General features: G+C 38.2%; 1 protein-coding gene and 1 long non-coding RNA gene across 13 annotated transcripts in view; one reads left to right on the plus strand and one right to left on the minus strand.

Moving 5' to 3' along the window:
- Positions 1-582: 582 nt before the first annotated feature.
- The window catches only part of CHST8 (carbohydrate sulfotransferase 8), a 179,771-nt gene continuing 165,398 nt past the window's right edge, over positions 583-14,955 (minus strand). For 6 of the 10 annotated variants that reach the window (XM_085072083.1, XM_085072082.1, XM_085072076.1 and 3 more), the window contains 2 exons: positions 4,379-4,416; positions 583-1,998 (listed from right to left, as the gene is read on the minus strand). In XM_085072083.1, the coding sequence (XP_084928209.1) occupies positions 847-1,998; positions 4,379-4,402 (1,176 nt within the window). In that variant the 5' untranslated portion in view covers positions 4,403-4,416 and the 3' untranslated portion in view covers positions 583-846. Of the gene's footprint in view, positions 1,999-4,378; positions 4,417-13,572; positions 13,659-14,955 lie in introns of those variants that run through there. The other 4 variants (XM_085072078.1, XM_085072080.1, XM_085072085.1 and 1 more) reach the window with 3 other exon arrangements.
- LOC146432433 (uncharacterized) lies at positions 2,520-13,576 on the plus strand. Of its 3 annotated transcripts, none has more exons than XR_014854598.1 (4): positions 2,520-2,758; positions 4,641-4,729; positions 12,456-12,743; positions 12,840-13,576. It is a non-coding gene; the product is annotated as an uncharacterized LOC146432433 (long non-coding RNA). The 3 variants fall into 3 exon arrangements; XR_014854597.1 differs by having other exon boundaries at positions 2,544-2,682; XR_014854599.1 differs by lacking the exon at positions 4,641-4,729 and having other exon boundaries at positions 2,544-2,682.

Below are 14,955 nucleotides of genomic sequence, written 5' to 3' on the forward strand. Positions count from 1 at the left end.
GTTGGGCAGGAAGTGGCATTTATTCTTGCTTGTTATTATGATGGAAAGATTTGATATTCAGGGTGACTATGAAGATTAAACCAGAGATTTATGTTAATACAGAGGATTAAAAGAATTTTAATAACACGTATAAAGATGCAAATGTTCGCCTGCATTTTATCTTTTTGCAGATGAACGTGCCATAAGGGAAATATTGAAGAGAGAGAACATATCCTCACTCCAAATTGCAACATCTGGTTTAATACTGCTCTCACATGGTCATTAAGTATTAGTTGTTTTCACCAGTGCGTTTATGAACTGTAAGTACGATTAGACTTTTCCTCCCTAACTAACTTATGAATACCAGGAAACAGCAATCAACATCCACCTTCAAACACATACAGCCTGTTTAGTGTATGGCTTCATGCCTTGCACATTTCAACAAACTGTAAATATTAGTCTATTTTTTTCTTGCTACTCCACCACTTTCAGACATTTTCTAAACAGTAAAGAGCTGGAAATACTGGCTGCACTGTAGAATTGCCAACTATGTTTTCCTGGTTTCAAACTGCCCTCCAAGTGCAAACACAGGCCACACCAGCATGGAAAATTCTGTGCTTTATTTGGGGGCCCTGACATATTATACATATATATACATACATTTCATATGGAGAAATTATAGAAAAAAAAATTTGAAAAAAGAGGCAATTAAGGTGAAGGTGTGAACATCTGTTTATATTCTGTTCTGGGTTTTTCCCTGCTCTTCAACCAATTGTTTGCTAACAGGTAAGTGTATATAAACAGATGCCACCTGGATTTGTTACACAATTCAACTGATGTGACTGTGGAAATGTCCCAACTCTGAAATTAATATAAATCTTCAAATGGTTTTGAGTAGTTAAACATCAAGTAATCCATATAGTAAAAGTCATAGCTTTGTTGTCGTTGAGAAGGAGAAAGCTGTGCAAAATATTGTTGTGTAATTTTAGTGGTAGTTCTTTCTTCATTGGAGTGTCTATCTTTAAACTTGGGGAAGGTTAAATTTTGTGGAGCGCCAATTAAGTGCAAGAAAAAGTTTGCATCTTCTTCCATACTTTCAAATTTCCCAACAAAGTCGTAGTCTATTAAACATGGGCTGCAAAGCCTATTGACATGATCCCAGTGTATATCCATACCCACTGGCCTGTGTACATCGAGGAGATATTGAATGAACTCTTTAAACTTGACTCCAGAGCCTGTCCTTAATGCTTCTTTGGTGGCATTGACACGGTATCTGGAAATGATGGCTTTTCCAAAAACCGGGTGGTAGTAGTTGTTTGGATGCTCAAACTTGTCCCGAAATGCAGATACCAGCTTTTCAAATGGCTCACGAATAAATAGCATCTTTGTGTAAGTGTTGAGCCTGTGATAAATTCCTTTGTGATCAAACCCATCCAGCCGTTTCAAGTAGTTTCCGTAGTGCACTGTGTTGTGCTGGATATCTTTTGTGGAGGAGGCCAGCCCATTTAGCACCATGAGCACCCGTTTCCAGTTAGAGCAGCCGGCTTTTGGTACTTCACAGTATAAAACTCTATATTTATCTTCTACAAATATTCTGGAAACATGATAAGGAGTGATTATTCTTCTGTTATTACTCTTGTATTTTGAACAAGTTTCCCTCATAATCCGCTTCCTTTCTCCTTGGATCTGATAGAGACTTTTCCACTTGTTGTTGTGTCTATCTTCATATTTAAGTGTGGGCAGGTTGAGAACAGAGCTGTTCATGGAAATCAGAATTGGGGTCTTTTTAATTATAAACCTCCTTCTGCGTTTATGGAGCCTGATGGAATTAATTTCTTCACCTTTCTGTTGATCTTTCATGGCAAATGTGATGCTGCTTTGCCTTCTGTTGGTGCTTGGAAGCTTGGTGGGCACAATTTCAGATGGCTCTAAAGAATCACTCTGCTTAACTGTTGTTACTCCATCTGCAGTATTTTTTCTTAATCTTCTATCCTGGTTATTGCTGGAAACACAGTCCTGCTGAGGAAAAATAGATTAAAGGTATTAGTAAATGAGACAGTGTAATGATTTAAATGCTTAAATCATTACTAAATCATTAGTAAATGATTACAGCTTGCACAACTTCATGTGGATCTTTCATAACTTTTGGAACTTTATAATGAAACACATTTCCTTAAGCCCTCAGTACTGCATTGTGGTATGGGCTGTTCTCTTGTCATCTTCTTCTGTGCTTGCGTGAAACTCAAAGACTGAGATGAACTGGAACTAAATGTCCAGTAAATTCCAGTTCCTATTTGGATTTAACTGTATTACTGTGTTTTAGGTGGTGTGCCCAGACTTTGACAGATACTTTTGTCTTAGATACTTAGTTGTTAAAATTTCTATAAAAGGTATCTGAGTACTTTGAGGACTTGTTTAATTATTCCAGACTGCTCCTGCTGTCACAAAACCGGGAGGTTTGTTTGTGTTGTGTGTTTTCCACCCCCACATCGGTAGCTTATCTTTGCAGCAAGGACATTTTGGCAGAGAGAGAAGCCTGGTAGGGAAGGGAGGGGCTTTGTAGAGTTTGTGGGGTGGAGTGAAGTGGAAGTTTGGGCAGAGGGAAGCAGGAAGGATGTTAATGAAAACACGGAGGTTTGGCACCCACGAAGTGGGTTTGGTGAGAGCAGCATGAAGGGAACCCCAAAGGGAGGCTTGAGAGAGGTGAGCCTGGGAGCAATGCAATTGAGACTGGATGACAAGCAGTAAGGCGTGGGAATGAATCTGTGGCTGGGAGTAGGTCAGTGAAAACTGAATAAGTAAAGCACATCTATGAATAAGTGTTTCCAGCACTTGCTCTTTTCATTAGGGGGATCTCTGTATTAATACTTCTGCCATACAGCCCAGATGTGTTCCATTCCTTCCTTCTTCTCAAAGTAGCTGAATTAAATCCTGTCCATGTCTCTAAGATTAAAACTAGGTTCTGGACATTGTTTAACTGTGAGTCATCTGTTTTGAGGTCACCTGGAAACAGAGTTGCATATGAACCACCAGGGAGTATTTCAACAGAGGAGCATACATAGCTGCAGAATGTTTATTGCTGATCCAAAATACTTAGTGGTTATTTAGAGAGTTTATAAATTTAAATTTTTGACTTTCAGTCTTTATTTGTTCCCAATAGTATTTAAAACTGGCTTAAAAAATAAGATACTGTATGAATTTTAAAGTGTACAGTTCGGGATTAGAAGGGTCATGCTCTTTCAAGGTGGCAGATTAAATCTTAATCAATTTTACAAGTCTTTGTTGTCTGAAAACAGCGATGTTATAGCTAATAAACTTGCTCCGTAATGGGGGTTATATCTTGTTACATTCTTGTTTAAGGGTCAGAGAATAAAAGTCTAAGAAAAGAGATCCAATATTCATTACAAAAAACATTAGTGACAAAAGAAAAAAAAATCAAATTGTATTTTGTAGGTGACTTGCTTAAATGAACAATTATTATACAAAACTTGAACACAACGGATCACTATTAAAAACAAGTTTTAGGACACTTGCAGAATTCAGGCTTCTCATGTTGGCTGCTCTGGTAGTGATGGTGTGCAGACTGGGAAACAAACTGATAATTTTTTATGCAAAACAAGATTCAGTTGTTGAGAGTGATTATTGGACTCTCATCTTCAGAGGTGGTTTCTGTAGTCAAAAGTGTGTCTGTCTTTGTAAATACCAGATGTATTTCTAAATATTACCCTTTACAAGACTGGTTGTAATTAAATCCTATTTACTCATGACATGGTTGATATTTAAAGGTTATCAAATTCAGGCTTCCTAGAATTCTGGACCTTTAATGATGTTGACGATGACCCTGGAGTTTTTGGGAAACTTGAATGCCTTCTGTCAGTGTAACCCTTGATTCAGAAGGTCGGGCTGGAACTGCAGAGGAGCCGTCAATCCCATCTCACTGATCTGAGCAGGCAATGGCATTTGGGAACTGCTGGCAGCTGCACGCTTGCTCCTTTGCACAGCTTGCTCTTGTCCTTGAATTGTGGACTAGAGGCAGCCCCGTGCAGCCTGACAGCCACTAGATGGAGGAATTTCACCAGAATTTTACTTTAGCCTGTTTTTAAGTGCCTCTGTAGACACTCATTTGATCAGTGCGATTTCATACAGAATATAAATATATACAAAATTTACAGTATTTTTAGCTATATCCAGTCTAGGAAAAAACTCATAAAACTAAAGTTGCATAGCTTATCAAATTCACATTTCAAAAAGAAAATTTACATTTTCATGACAAAGCTCTTCATGCATCTCTACTTTTCAGTGCTTCATCCCTGGTTTAGTGGCCTTATCTGAGCTATCTTTCTGTACTTCATACTCAGAATATGGACACAATTTTCTTTAGGTACTTCTGAAAACTTACTTTTTTTGGTTGCTGGAATCCCATGTTATATTTTATCCCTAAACAAAGAAAGAAAGTAAAGTAATTATTTAGAAATAAAAACCATTATTTTCTTCTAGACAGATAGAGCAAGTGTTGTTAATTCAATGACAAATAGACCAATGACGAATCATAATTAATGTATATTTCATAGTAAAAATTGTCCTTGAAAGGCCTCTTTATTTATAGATGTCATACAAATTGTGAAATGAAGGGAAAGACTGTGACTTTCGCCCTTTTACAGATGGGGAAACTGAGATGAACAAGTGATTGCTTAACCTCAGTTAAAAGGCCAATAGCAGAACAAGAATCAGCTGAAGGCTGTGATTCCAGGTTAGTGATCTAAAACAAACAAACAAACAAAAAAAAGGCTGTTCTTTGTGTATTTACTAAAAGCTGTGTGGTTTCTAGCCTGCAACTTTGGATAATGTGGTACTTAATCATAGTAATAGCTTGCATGGAGCACTCTCCTTTGCTGTAAAGGCAACACACAGTAGAGTTATGTGTAAGTGAGGTAAGGTTTGTACACTTTTGGAGAGGCAAACAATACAGAACCATATTTTCTCTAATATTCTGACTGCCTCAGTGATATTTACCTAAAAATAGAATAATAAAGATGTAAAAATCCCAGATGGCAGCTTTAGCAGATGTATAGGGTTTCTTTCATGTCTGTAACCTCTGCTACATATAACTTAATAATACAGGATTGTTTAATGGAAATGGTACTGAATTATGACATTTGTTCAGGGTTTTTCAACTGGTAGAACTGTTGTCATCATTGTCACTGTTGCTTGAAGATTTCAGTTTGATAAGTCTGCATGATGAATCCACAGCCTTTTGGACAAGGACAATTACGGGTAAAGGTCTCGCACAGCACTAAGTGAAAGCTCAGTCCCATCAGGTTGATTTTCATGGTAGCAGGAAAGCTCTCAGAAACACCTTGCGTGACAGTTCACATGGTGACTTATTGCAGTTAAAGCTGCAAGTCCAACTTAGATGATCTGTCATGCTTTGGTTTTGAAATGAGATCTACAAAAAGGTATTTGTAGTAAAGTCTAAGTAAAATTGCTCTGGTTATTTCTATGCTCCAAGAGGTCATTTAACAGTGTTCATGATGCTTTTGGCTTATGTTTGAGTTTTAACTCTACTTCTGCAATTTGTTAGCAATATACTCAAGTTGTGATTCTGTGCCTATTAAAAGAAAAGGGCATATTATTTTTACTTCATCAGAAATAAATTCTGGACACCTTACAGAAGGAGTCTTAAGTCTTCTTCCAACTGCTTCTTCAAAATGTTTAGCTGCAAGTTAAAGTCAGAAGGTATCTACTAAAGAGAAATAAAGCAAGTCTGTAACATTCCTGTGTGGATTCTGGAGAAAAGAGACTGATTCTTTTGCACCAGGCTTTAGGAGATGTGCCAGAGATGTTATCCAGCGCCTGATGTGATCACTTGAAGAACCACATTTATTCTACTATTGTGTAATATGTTACAGAGCAAGGCAGGGCAGGAACCTGCTCTCAAAAAACCCCAGCAAAACCTGAGCACCAGCACTTTGAAAGAATTCATATTCAAGCATGGGTGATCTGTTTATGCCATGAAAATGTTGTATTTGTCAGTAGATGTAACTGCAGCTCCTTTGCTAACCCTAAGGGCTTAATTTTAAGCTATTTGAATTGCTTGGCTGTGGCTAGCACAGGTCTTTCCCATGAGAAATTTTTCCTGTGTTTTATAAACAAAGATAAAGTTTGGATGTTATTAAAAACAGTGTCTCGAGATTTGGACAGTTCAGGCCTGGCCAATCAGGCCTAGGGGGAAGTTTCTGACTGACCAATCTAAATGACCTCTGAAAAATCTATATAAGCTGGAATCAAATAATAAAAGCACTCTTTTTTATGCCACACTGAGAATCTGGGTCTTTTTCTCTGCTAGCGGCTCAACAGCGACACTTGGCCTTTGCTCTAAGGCATCATTAATACAGCTTAACTCATAGGATGGGGAAGATGTGTTCCCCTTCCAAAAGTATTCTGAGCTTTTTACAGTTGAAAACATAAATAGGTGAGGAAAGCCTTTTGGTCACTTATCAGAAAACTGGGCAAGTACTTTGGATGGAATCAGTTATAAATATTGGAGCATTTGTTGTGTCCAAATTATAAAGTATGTTAAGGTTAGTATTTTTCAGTTGTAGTCATTTGTTCTGAATTAGAAGGAGCTGTGGTACCTTGTAGCAAACCCACACGCTTTGTGTAATTACCTGTTAAATTTGGTATGTATCTGCCATGACTAATAATTATTTAAAAAATCCCACAAAAGTGCAAAGAGCAGGTATGCAACCTAACTATTTTGTGGTTAATTATGACTAATTATCTTTTTGTAGTAGTGTTTCATAAATATAACTTATTTGAGAGATTAATACTTTGTACTGATATGCTTTGCTTTAAAAAATGAAAAATAAATGCTAGGAATAGATGAATAACCATTTAAAAAGGTGGTTCTTCATTTACTGGCTTTTAGATGAAATCAGAACAATAATTCTTGCTTAACATAAATGTTTGGTGAAGCATTTGCCAATCTCTTTGATATTTTCTGAATTTGTGACATCTAAATTTGGCTTCTTTTAGCTGTCTTTCTTAAGACACAGTTTGTCACTTCAGATTTAAATCTACGTGGTAAAAACCTCTTAAGTGCAGTGAAGTCTGGGAAGTTATATTGCGCAGATCTACTACACTAATCAAAGTCAAAATTTATTGTTATGCTACATCTTTACTATCCATGTTTTTTACCAGGTCTTTGGTGTTATTGCCAGAAGAGTAATATTTTTAGTCATAAATAAACCACTGGTGTCTGCTACATGCAGTTGAAGGCAGTGATCAATAACTCTTTGGTGCCAGACATGATGATGACCAACATTTCACTGATGCCCAAAGAAAGAGAGAATAGCAGAGAGACAGAATCATTGTCTCAATTACAGATTGCTTATGTTGGTTTTCGTGGTGTTCTTTTCTCTTCCACTCGTGTGACTCTGATTTTCCAGACTTGGGCCTGGCCTGTGTTTTATCCAATCCTACCACACAGTGAAACCCACTGTGAGCTATTCTTTTTTTATTTGCTTTTCCAAATGCTACTAGTAACACAATAAAATAGCCTTCATCTTCCTTGTGTAATATTGCACAGTTTTACCATTTTGCCTTCTCCTCTGTCTCTGCTTCAAGACCTAATTTTGGTTTGCCTCTAGTGTTTTGCTCTGTTTTGATGCTCAACTACAGTTGAAGTATTTTTTAATAAAAATGATAACTTCAAGTCTGCATCTGCAACTCATCCCTCGCAGGGCTTCTGTGCACAGTGTGCTTTTGTTTGTTTCATCCAAATGGATTTGTGAAATCTACACTGGAAGGGCTGTTATGTCACTTCAGGTACATCTGTGTCAAGTGTCCTGTCCACATAAGCCCTAGTCTTAGGTCTTTACTCAGAGACAACAACATGTACTTAACTGCAGAATGATTAATAGAGTAGTACTCAGAATTCTGATGAGCAGGAAAAAAATTTAGGTGGAAGAAGATTTCCCCAAAAATACTGGTTAGAAAAGTAAGGTCATTTTTTTTCCACTTTTTTTCTTTTTAATTTAGAATTAACTCAGCTTGTACACTATAAAAGAGCTGCCCATATCTGATCCTAACTTACTCTGGTGCCCAATTGTGTGCATATTTGAATTAAATTACTCATTAAAGAAATTTAATTATTTTAAAAATTGCTACCATTGTTAATTATTTGGTTTTACATCTATATGAAATATAGATGTAGTATACACATCTGGAATACTTTTGAAATATATAAACCACTAAAATGAAAGCATTTTCTACAAAAATCGAGGCATAATTAATAGAACAGAGTTTATATGTGTGTATCTGTTTTAATTATGTGCTATAAATCTTTTTCTAACATAAATTTATGATTTATTTGATTAGGAAAAATGCTGTCAAAATCTCTGTCCAGGCTACACGCGCAGTATCTCATTTTAATACAGATGGAATTAATGAGGCCAAGTCAAGAAGGCTTAGCAAAACACATCTTACATTGTACATCAGGAAAGAAGCAAACCTGTACAGTGAATCTACATTATCTGATCCCTTGGAGTCCCCAGCAAAGCTGCAAGTGTGTGGTGTCACTTCCCACACATGGGCAAACTCTGACAGTGAATGCTTTGGTTAAACGATACATGTCCAGCCCTCGCCACACAGCTTTGATGGTTATTTCCTTTGCACAGGGGGGAAAGGATGGAATGTTTCTGTGGCTGTTTCCCAGCCTCCAAAGCAGGCCTTCGGAGCTCTCAGTTAATCATGGCTCTTTGAGTAAAGAGTTTCTTTTTCCCCCTACTTTGGAAAGGCATAAGAAGTTTGCCAAGCTGCTTAGGGTAGGGGATTTCTGGTCTCTTTGAGCTTTCTTTCATGTGTGAGTTCCTTTGTAACTCAGGTAACATGTTTGTCCTGAATTCTCAGCTTTTTGTTTAAATCCTACCATTGTCAAGCATACAATTTCTAACAGTTTAAATGCAATCTATTTGAGGAATTTTGAACTCTGACTGATGGTTTATTCTTAAGCAGTTGTTGGGATGAAGTAGAATACTTCCCTAAAAGATGGCCTCATTTTCCCCTCTCCTGTGCTAGTATTATGCTAACACACAATTGCTTCCTATTGTTCTTGTGGTTTTCAATCTTCTGAAGTCAGCTTCAGAGATGTGGATGTTGGCTCTAAGTGAAACTGTGGGTGTCATTTCTAAACCAGGGAAGTCTGGGGTTCCTCCATCCCACAGGCAGCAGGCAATGCAACCTTGTGCTGCTGCATTTGTGTCATGGGGTACTTAGGATGGTAGCAGCTTGTGCGCACTTCTGTTGATTAAAACACGATTACTCTGGCTTTTTGTAAATGAAATGACTTTCCATCTAAATGAAGCAAGGGAGTCTCTGGGCAGAAGTACTGTATGAAGGAAAAGCAGTGCAATTCTGAAGGGCATAGCCTGGAAATAATTAAAAACATTCAGTTCATCCATCAGTTTGAACAAGAAAAAATTACAAATCGGGGAGCCAAGTAGAGATCAGTACACACATAAGTGACTTTTAATGTTTGCCACTTGAGGACTTTCATACTGCCAAAGAAGTTGGTATTCCCAGTTGGTTTGTGGTGCTAGTAGCTGATCATATATGCTGGAAGCAGCAAAGCTGCACGGAGTTGTTGTTCTGAAGCACATTCCCGAGTCATGGCTGCTGCCATGGTGTCACTGTTTCCCTCCTGTTCCCTCATTAACCCCCTCGTAGCCAGGGTGCTGTGTCCCTCTTGACAGCTTAACTTATGCCATCCTTCACATATGGCTGTACTTGCCTTTTCCAGGAAGAGAATCTTGGAATGAAAGATCAGCATGTGGAGCTGGGTGCCCACTGTTTGTAAATATGGGTTCCACCTGAGGATGGTGTTTATGCCTACAGAATGTTTCTCAGACAAAATATCCAGGCTATCTTCCTACTGTTGTTTCCCCCTCATAAGGGTTTTGTACCTCTTGCGTCATGTCTATTTGCTCTATGTACTTTTGTGTTGTGTAGTAGTCAGAAATACCATCTCCTGAAGCTACTGTTTATTTTTTTATTATTCTAAACATAGCTTCATGTGAGAAATAATTGTTTCAATATGGTTTGCCTTGCAAATTTTTGATTCATCAAAGTGAAAGCAGGAGAGAAGCAGAAACAGAAACTGCATTTTAGAGAAATAAATTCCTTTTGAATCAAAACGCAAATAAAGTTTTGCTGTGTCATTCTGGTAAGTCCCACTACCTACACAGCTGATGTTGGTAGCTGAGTATTGTCTGAAACTTTGGTTTTAGTTTTGTCCAGAAAATTATAAATTTACATCCAGTGTTTGCAAATGGGGCTGTTATCTGTCCTCTACTCTATTTTTGAGATTGGAAATTGACTGAGGAAAAGGTTCTTTTATTAACTGGAATTTGGAAACCCTGATACTCCAACTTGCAACATGCTAATAGAACAGGTATATGAACCCTTCGAGAAAAACACATACTACTGTGTTTTTTCAAAATGGTCTTATGTTCTAATATAAACTGAATCCATCTTCTTGACTAAATAATGGTGTAACTTACACTTGCTCTGTTTCCATGACACCCAATAAAGGAAGGGCCATGGCACATTTATATTGGAGGCTTAATTGAAAGAATTGGAAGAGCTGTTTGTGAATTTATTATGAGGAAGGTACGACTCTTTGTTTATTTTGTCTTTTTTGCTATCTAGCCATACTAATTAGAACTTGCCATTTTCTGACTTAATTAACATTCAATAAGAATTCTATAAAGAAAACAGAAAAGTCAGGTCCGTGTTATTGCATTCCCCATTCCTTCTTTGGATCTGTCCCTGGGAATACTGTTAATTAGCATCATTAGCTTTCAGGCACTGTCAGCAGTTACTTGCAATTTCTACTTAATACCTTTCAGTTATTCTTCATTCTCATATTTAATATTTGCATATTGCCTTCGTAGCATGACTTTGGCAAGGACATTATGCTTTTCCAGATTTATTAAAAAGTAAAAGCTCAAGTTTAAAATCTAGCACTGCTAATTCATATTTAGTAGCTTGTAGAACTATTCAGGTGACCTGAATAGTTAGTTTAGTAGCTTGCAGAACTATTCAGGTGACCAGAGGAATTTCAATGAATTTCAGGAAGCACTTAATGTAATAGAAACATAGAAATATTTCAAGATGTTGTGTAAGTAGGACATGAAAGCATCAGTGGTCTTTCTATTGGTGGGGAGACCAAATAGTACAGGTGGAATTTTGGACTGCTTTGATGTCACTTTGCAGAGATGTTTCTTTGGAAATGGAAAAAGAAAAGGCTGCAGGCAAAATTGAAAAAGTAGATCTACACAGACATGCCTCTGAGTGCTGATGTTCACTGCTTTGATAGATTGACTGTAGATCAAATAGCACAGATGTGCGTTGAAATGTTGTATGTTATTATGTTACAATCAATTAAGTGGAACTGATAGAGTTTCCCTTTCACCTGTTCTCGTAGTTAATTACTGACAAGTCTTCTTAGTATAAGAGATCAATATAGAACAATTAAAAAAAAGGTAATACCTGCAACAGCTACAAAGCTTGGTGCAGAAAGGGTGATAATTGGACAGACTTTGATTCATTCCCTGTGAGAAAGAAGCAGTTCTTGGGAAGCTTGGTGTAAGGGGTTGATCTTTTTGCTAGGCTCTTTATTCTTGAGCACCTGAAGGGCAGTGGGGATTTGCTGTTTGTCATTTCTCACTGGTTCTACTCTTTTTCTTTGTTGAAGGCTTTCCGTTCTTGTTAAGGAGCTCACTTGCACTCTTTCAGCCAGATTTTCGTGACTGATGGGTAGAACAATATGGTTGCATGAGAATAGTCTTGAATTGACTTTCTTATCGGTTAGAATGAGGGAGAAACTGTTCCGCTCAAAAACTGAGTGCTGACTACTTCCAGGATTTAGGTGGTATCCAGGACTAGTCACGAGATGCAACCCAAGTAGGAGGGGCCAAAGTGCTAGTCTTGAGTTTTAGTGAGCTTGATCCTTTTTAAAGGTAAGTGGAGGCCATGTAAGGATGCTCCAAAACTTTTGGAATTCACAATTTCTGCATCAATAAAGTGGCAGTTTGGTGTTCATGTTTTCTCCTTGGCCAGGCAAATGTGAGTGCAAATCAGTAGTGGAATATTGGAAAGTCTAAAATGGACATGCCTTGCTGAGGGCACTTAATGCTTCACATGGTATATATGTCTGAGGGGTTCAGGTGCTTATAGGACATATGGTTTGATCTTAATGAAGCATTTTGTCATGCAAACATTGAAAAAGTGTTCAGCAGCAGTGGGATTTCAGGGACATTTGCTCTGTTAACTGCGGCTCACAACCCTTACCATTAGAAACTGGATAACCCAGACTCTCATCCATTTGCAGCTTGGTACTGGCATTGGTGGGAGGCCTTTGGTGCCTCTTCCTGTGCACTTGGCAGCACAACTCTTTGTCTCCATTCTACCCCCAGCTGACTGCAAATACCTCCGAGTCAGGGAGCACAGGAGCTGCTGCTAAAGGAGATGGCTTTCATCTACCCACATGGCTCATCTCTTCACTCTGCTAGTCCCTGCCTCTGCCAGGTCACTGCACTTCCTTCCCCTCCTCTGCACAACATAGAAACTTGGGATCTGGCAGAGAAGTAATGGAGGTGCTTTACTTGCTGAAGCAGCAGTGTGGCAGTGCACCTCAGGTTGGTGGGGAGAGAAAACAGCCTTCAGTGCGGATTGGTGACTGTTCTGTTCATCTGCACACCTGGGTGAGTTACGCTGGTTTTCTAAAGGGGTCACATCTGCTATGGCAGGGAGAAAAGACAGGTATTCTCCATTTGGTCACTCTTCCCTGTTTCCTACAGGTTGTTTCCTTCCTATGAAGCCTGGGATGCAGGAGCCAGAAGACTCTAGTGTAGTTGCCTCTCTGTCTGCCTGAAACATCAGCTGTACCTGAAGTGAGAACCCTTCTGCCACTGCCATTTTATGGGCACATCTGCATTTTTCATTCACACATAGTAGCACTTGCTGATTTTTCTAGTACCCCAATGTGAAATTCAGCACCAGCCCAAGGAGGGGCCATATGAATTGAGAGATTGATTGTTTGCATATACCCCGGCAGCCCAAATTTGGTGTACAGTTGCTATGACAAGTGAATCATCTGATTTTGTAAGGCAGTGCACACAAACACTGAGTAGACAATTGACTGCTGAATATGGTTAGCTAGGAATGGAACTTTTATTTAGTTGATGAAAGTGTGTGAATGTGTCTGATTTCGCTGATAGCTTTTCTATGACAATTGCTGTTCAGAGCATTTCAATATAACCGTGGTTCCCTCAGCACCTTGCATACGATTATGTATGATTCATTCTCTCTGTTATGCATTGGCTGAAAGATCTCTGAAACCACCTGCCTCTGTGTTTCAGACTTCAGAGGCAGCACTCTGCCAGGTGGAGCTACTTCCTGACAGTGAAGCACTGACTGGGTGTGAACTTACACACTGGAATTCAACATAGTCTCTTGTTTTGCTGCCTCTGCTCTAATGCTGGCTAAACCCCAGGACTGTAGAAATCTGCAGCACTAAAGGCCTTTACTGACCTGGCTGTTTGTTCCACCTGAGATGCAACTGTTCTGCTTCAGCTGTGGACTTCTTATTGAGCTACTTTCTATCTTGTGTTTTTGTTGAGGATGCATGCAGGTTGCGCTCTATGTGTAAATGCTAGACAATCTCATTTGGTGATCTTCTCATGGTCTTATTGTTGATCCATCGGGTGAAAAAGAAAAGAAATTATGTTTTTATTCAAATGACTGAATTCCCTAGATTTTATTACTCATTATTCAAAAATAAAATATTTAAAAACGTTGCACTCCACTGTCTGAGGACTTGCTAGTCTGAGAATTGGAATTGGAAGCATGGGTTTAAAGCCCACTTTGTTGCAGTGGTAGAACAGCTTCTGCTGTAGTTGTTTATGACTCTACAGCGATAGTTGTTTATGACTCTACAGCATTGTCTTTTCAACTATGAAAAATTTGGCATTTATTTCAGTGGGTATAGGATCTGCTCCTTCATGAGTGAGTAGAAACAATTGGTTGATTTTTACAAGTGGTGGTAAATTGCTCTCCCAATCTCTTTACTCATGCTGTATCTTCTCACTGTACTTTTCCCAGAAAGGCCTGGGAACTTAGTGCAGCTCCTCTGAAACCTTGTCTTTTGGAAAACTGCTATGGGCTTGCAAAAAGCAAGTTTCATCCAGTTAAATTTTATTTAAGAAAAATATATTGGATAAAACTGCCAGTGACTTTTTAAAATTATTTCTGCAATAACTATAACACAAGAAAATAAGTATGTGTTAAAAAATACATGGAGTAAAGTTTTTGTCTCATATTTTCATTCTTTTGTGTCTCTGCCTGAAGAAAAACTAAAACCATCAGGAACACACATGGAAAAGAATATCACAACTTCACACACTCTCACTTTTTTCCAGCCTTTTCTCCTTGCATAAAAAGGGACAGCATTTACAAAATTGTCATAAAGCCCTGTAGGAAAAGATTTCATTATCACAAAAGTGAAGATGTCAAAAACATAAGGACAAAGAAATAAAAATTTTTTTGCATCATTCTTTAGAATGAATTTAAATGTCTGTCTCTGTTTCCTCACGCAAATCCAGCTTTGCTGCTTTTTACCCCTTTTAGATTTTCTTTTTCATGTGAGGGCAACAAAGGCTCCCAATTCTGACAGGAATTAGGTTTAAGCTTTTCATGAAATCTCAGATTCTCTTTTCACAGATGCTCTAAACTTTTTTAGTGGAACTGAAATGAACTAAAACTTGCAGAAGCACATCGCATGCAATTTCAGATAGTTTTTCTATACTTTTTGCTATACAGGACATAAGGATTCCACTTACTTTGAGAAAATGCATAGTAGCATGGCTTCAAATCCCTTCCCATAACTTCTTGTGCATTTGGTTTGCTTGCACAAAA

The sequence above is a fragment of the Lichenostomus cassidix genome, chromosome 11 (assembly GCF_008360975.1).
Source record: "Lichenostomus cassidix isolate B80296 chromosome 11, HeHo_3.0, whole genome shotgun sequence".
Taxonomy (NCBI): Eukaryota; Metazoa; Chordata; class Aves; order Passeriformes; family Meliphagidae; genus Lichenostomus; species Lichenostomus cassidix.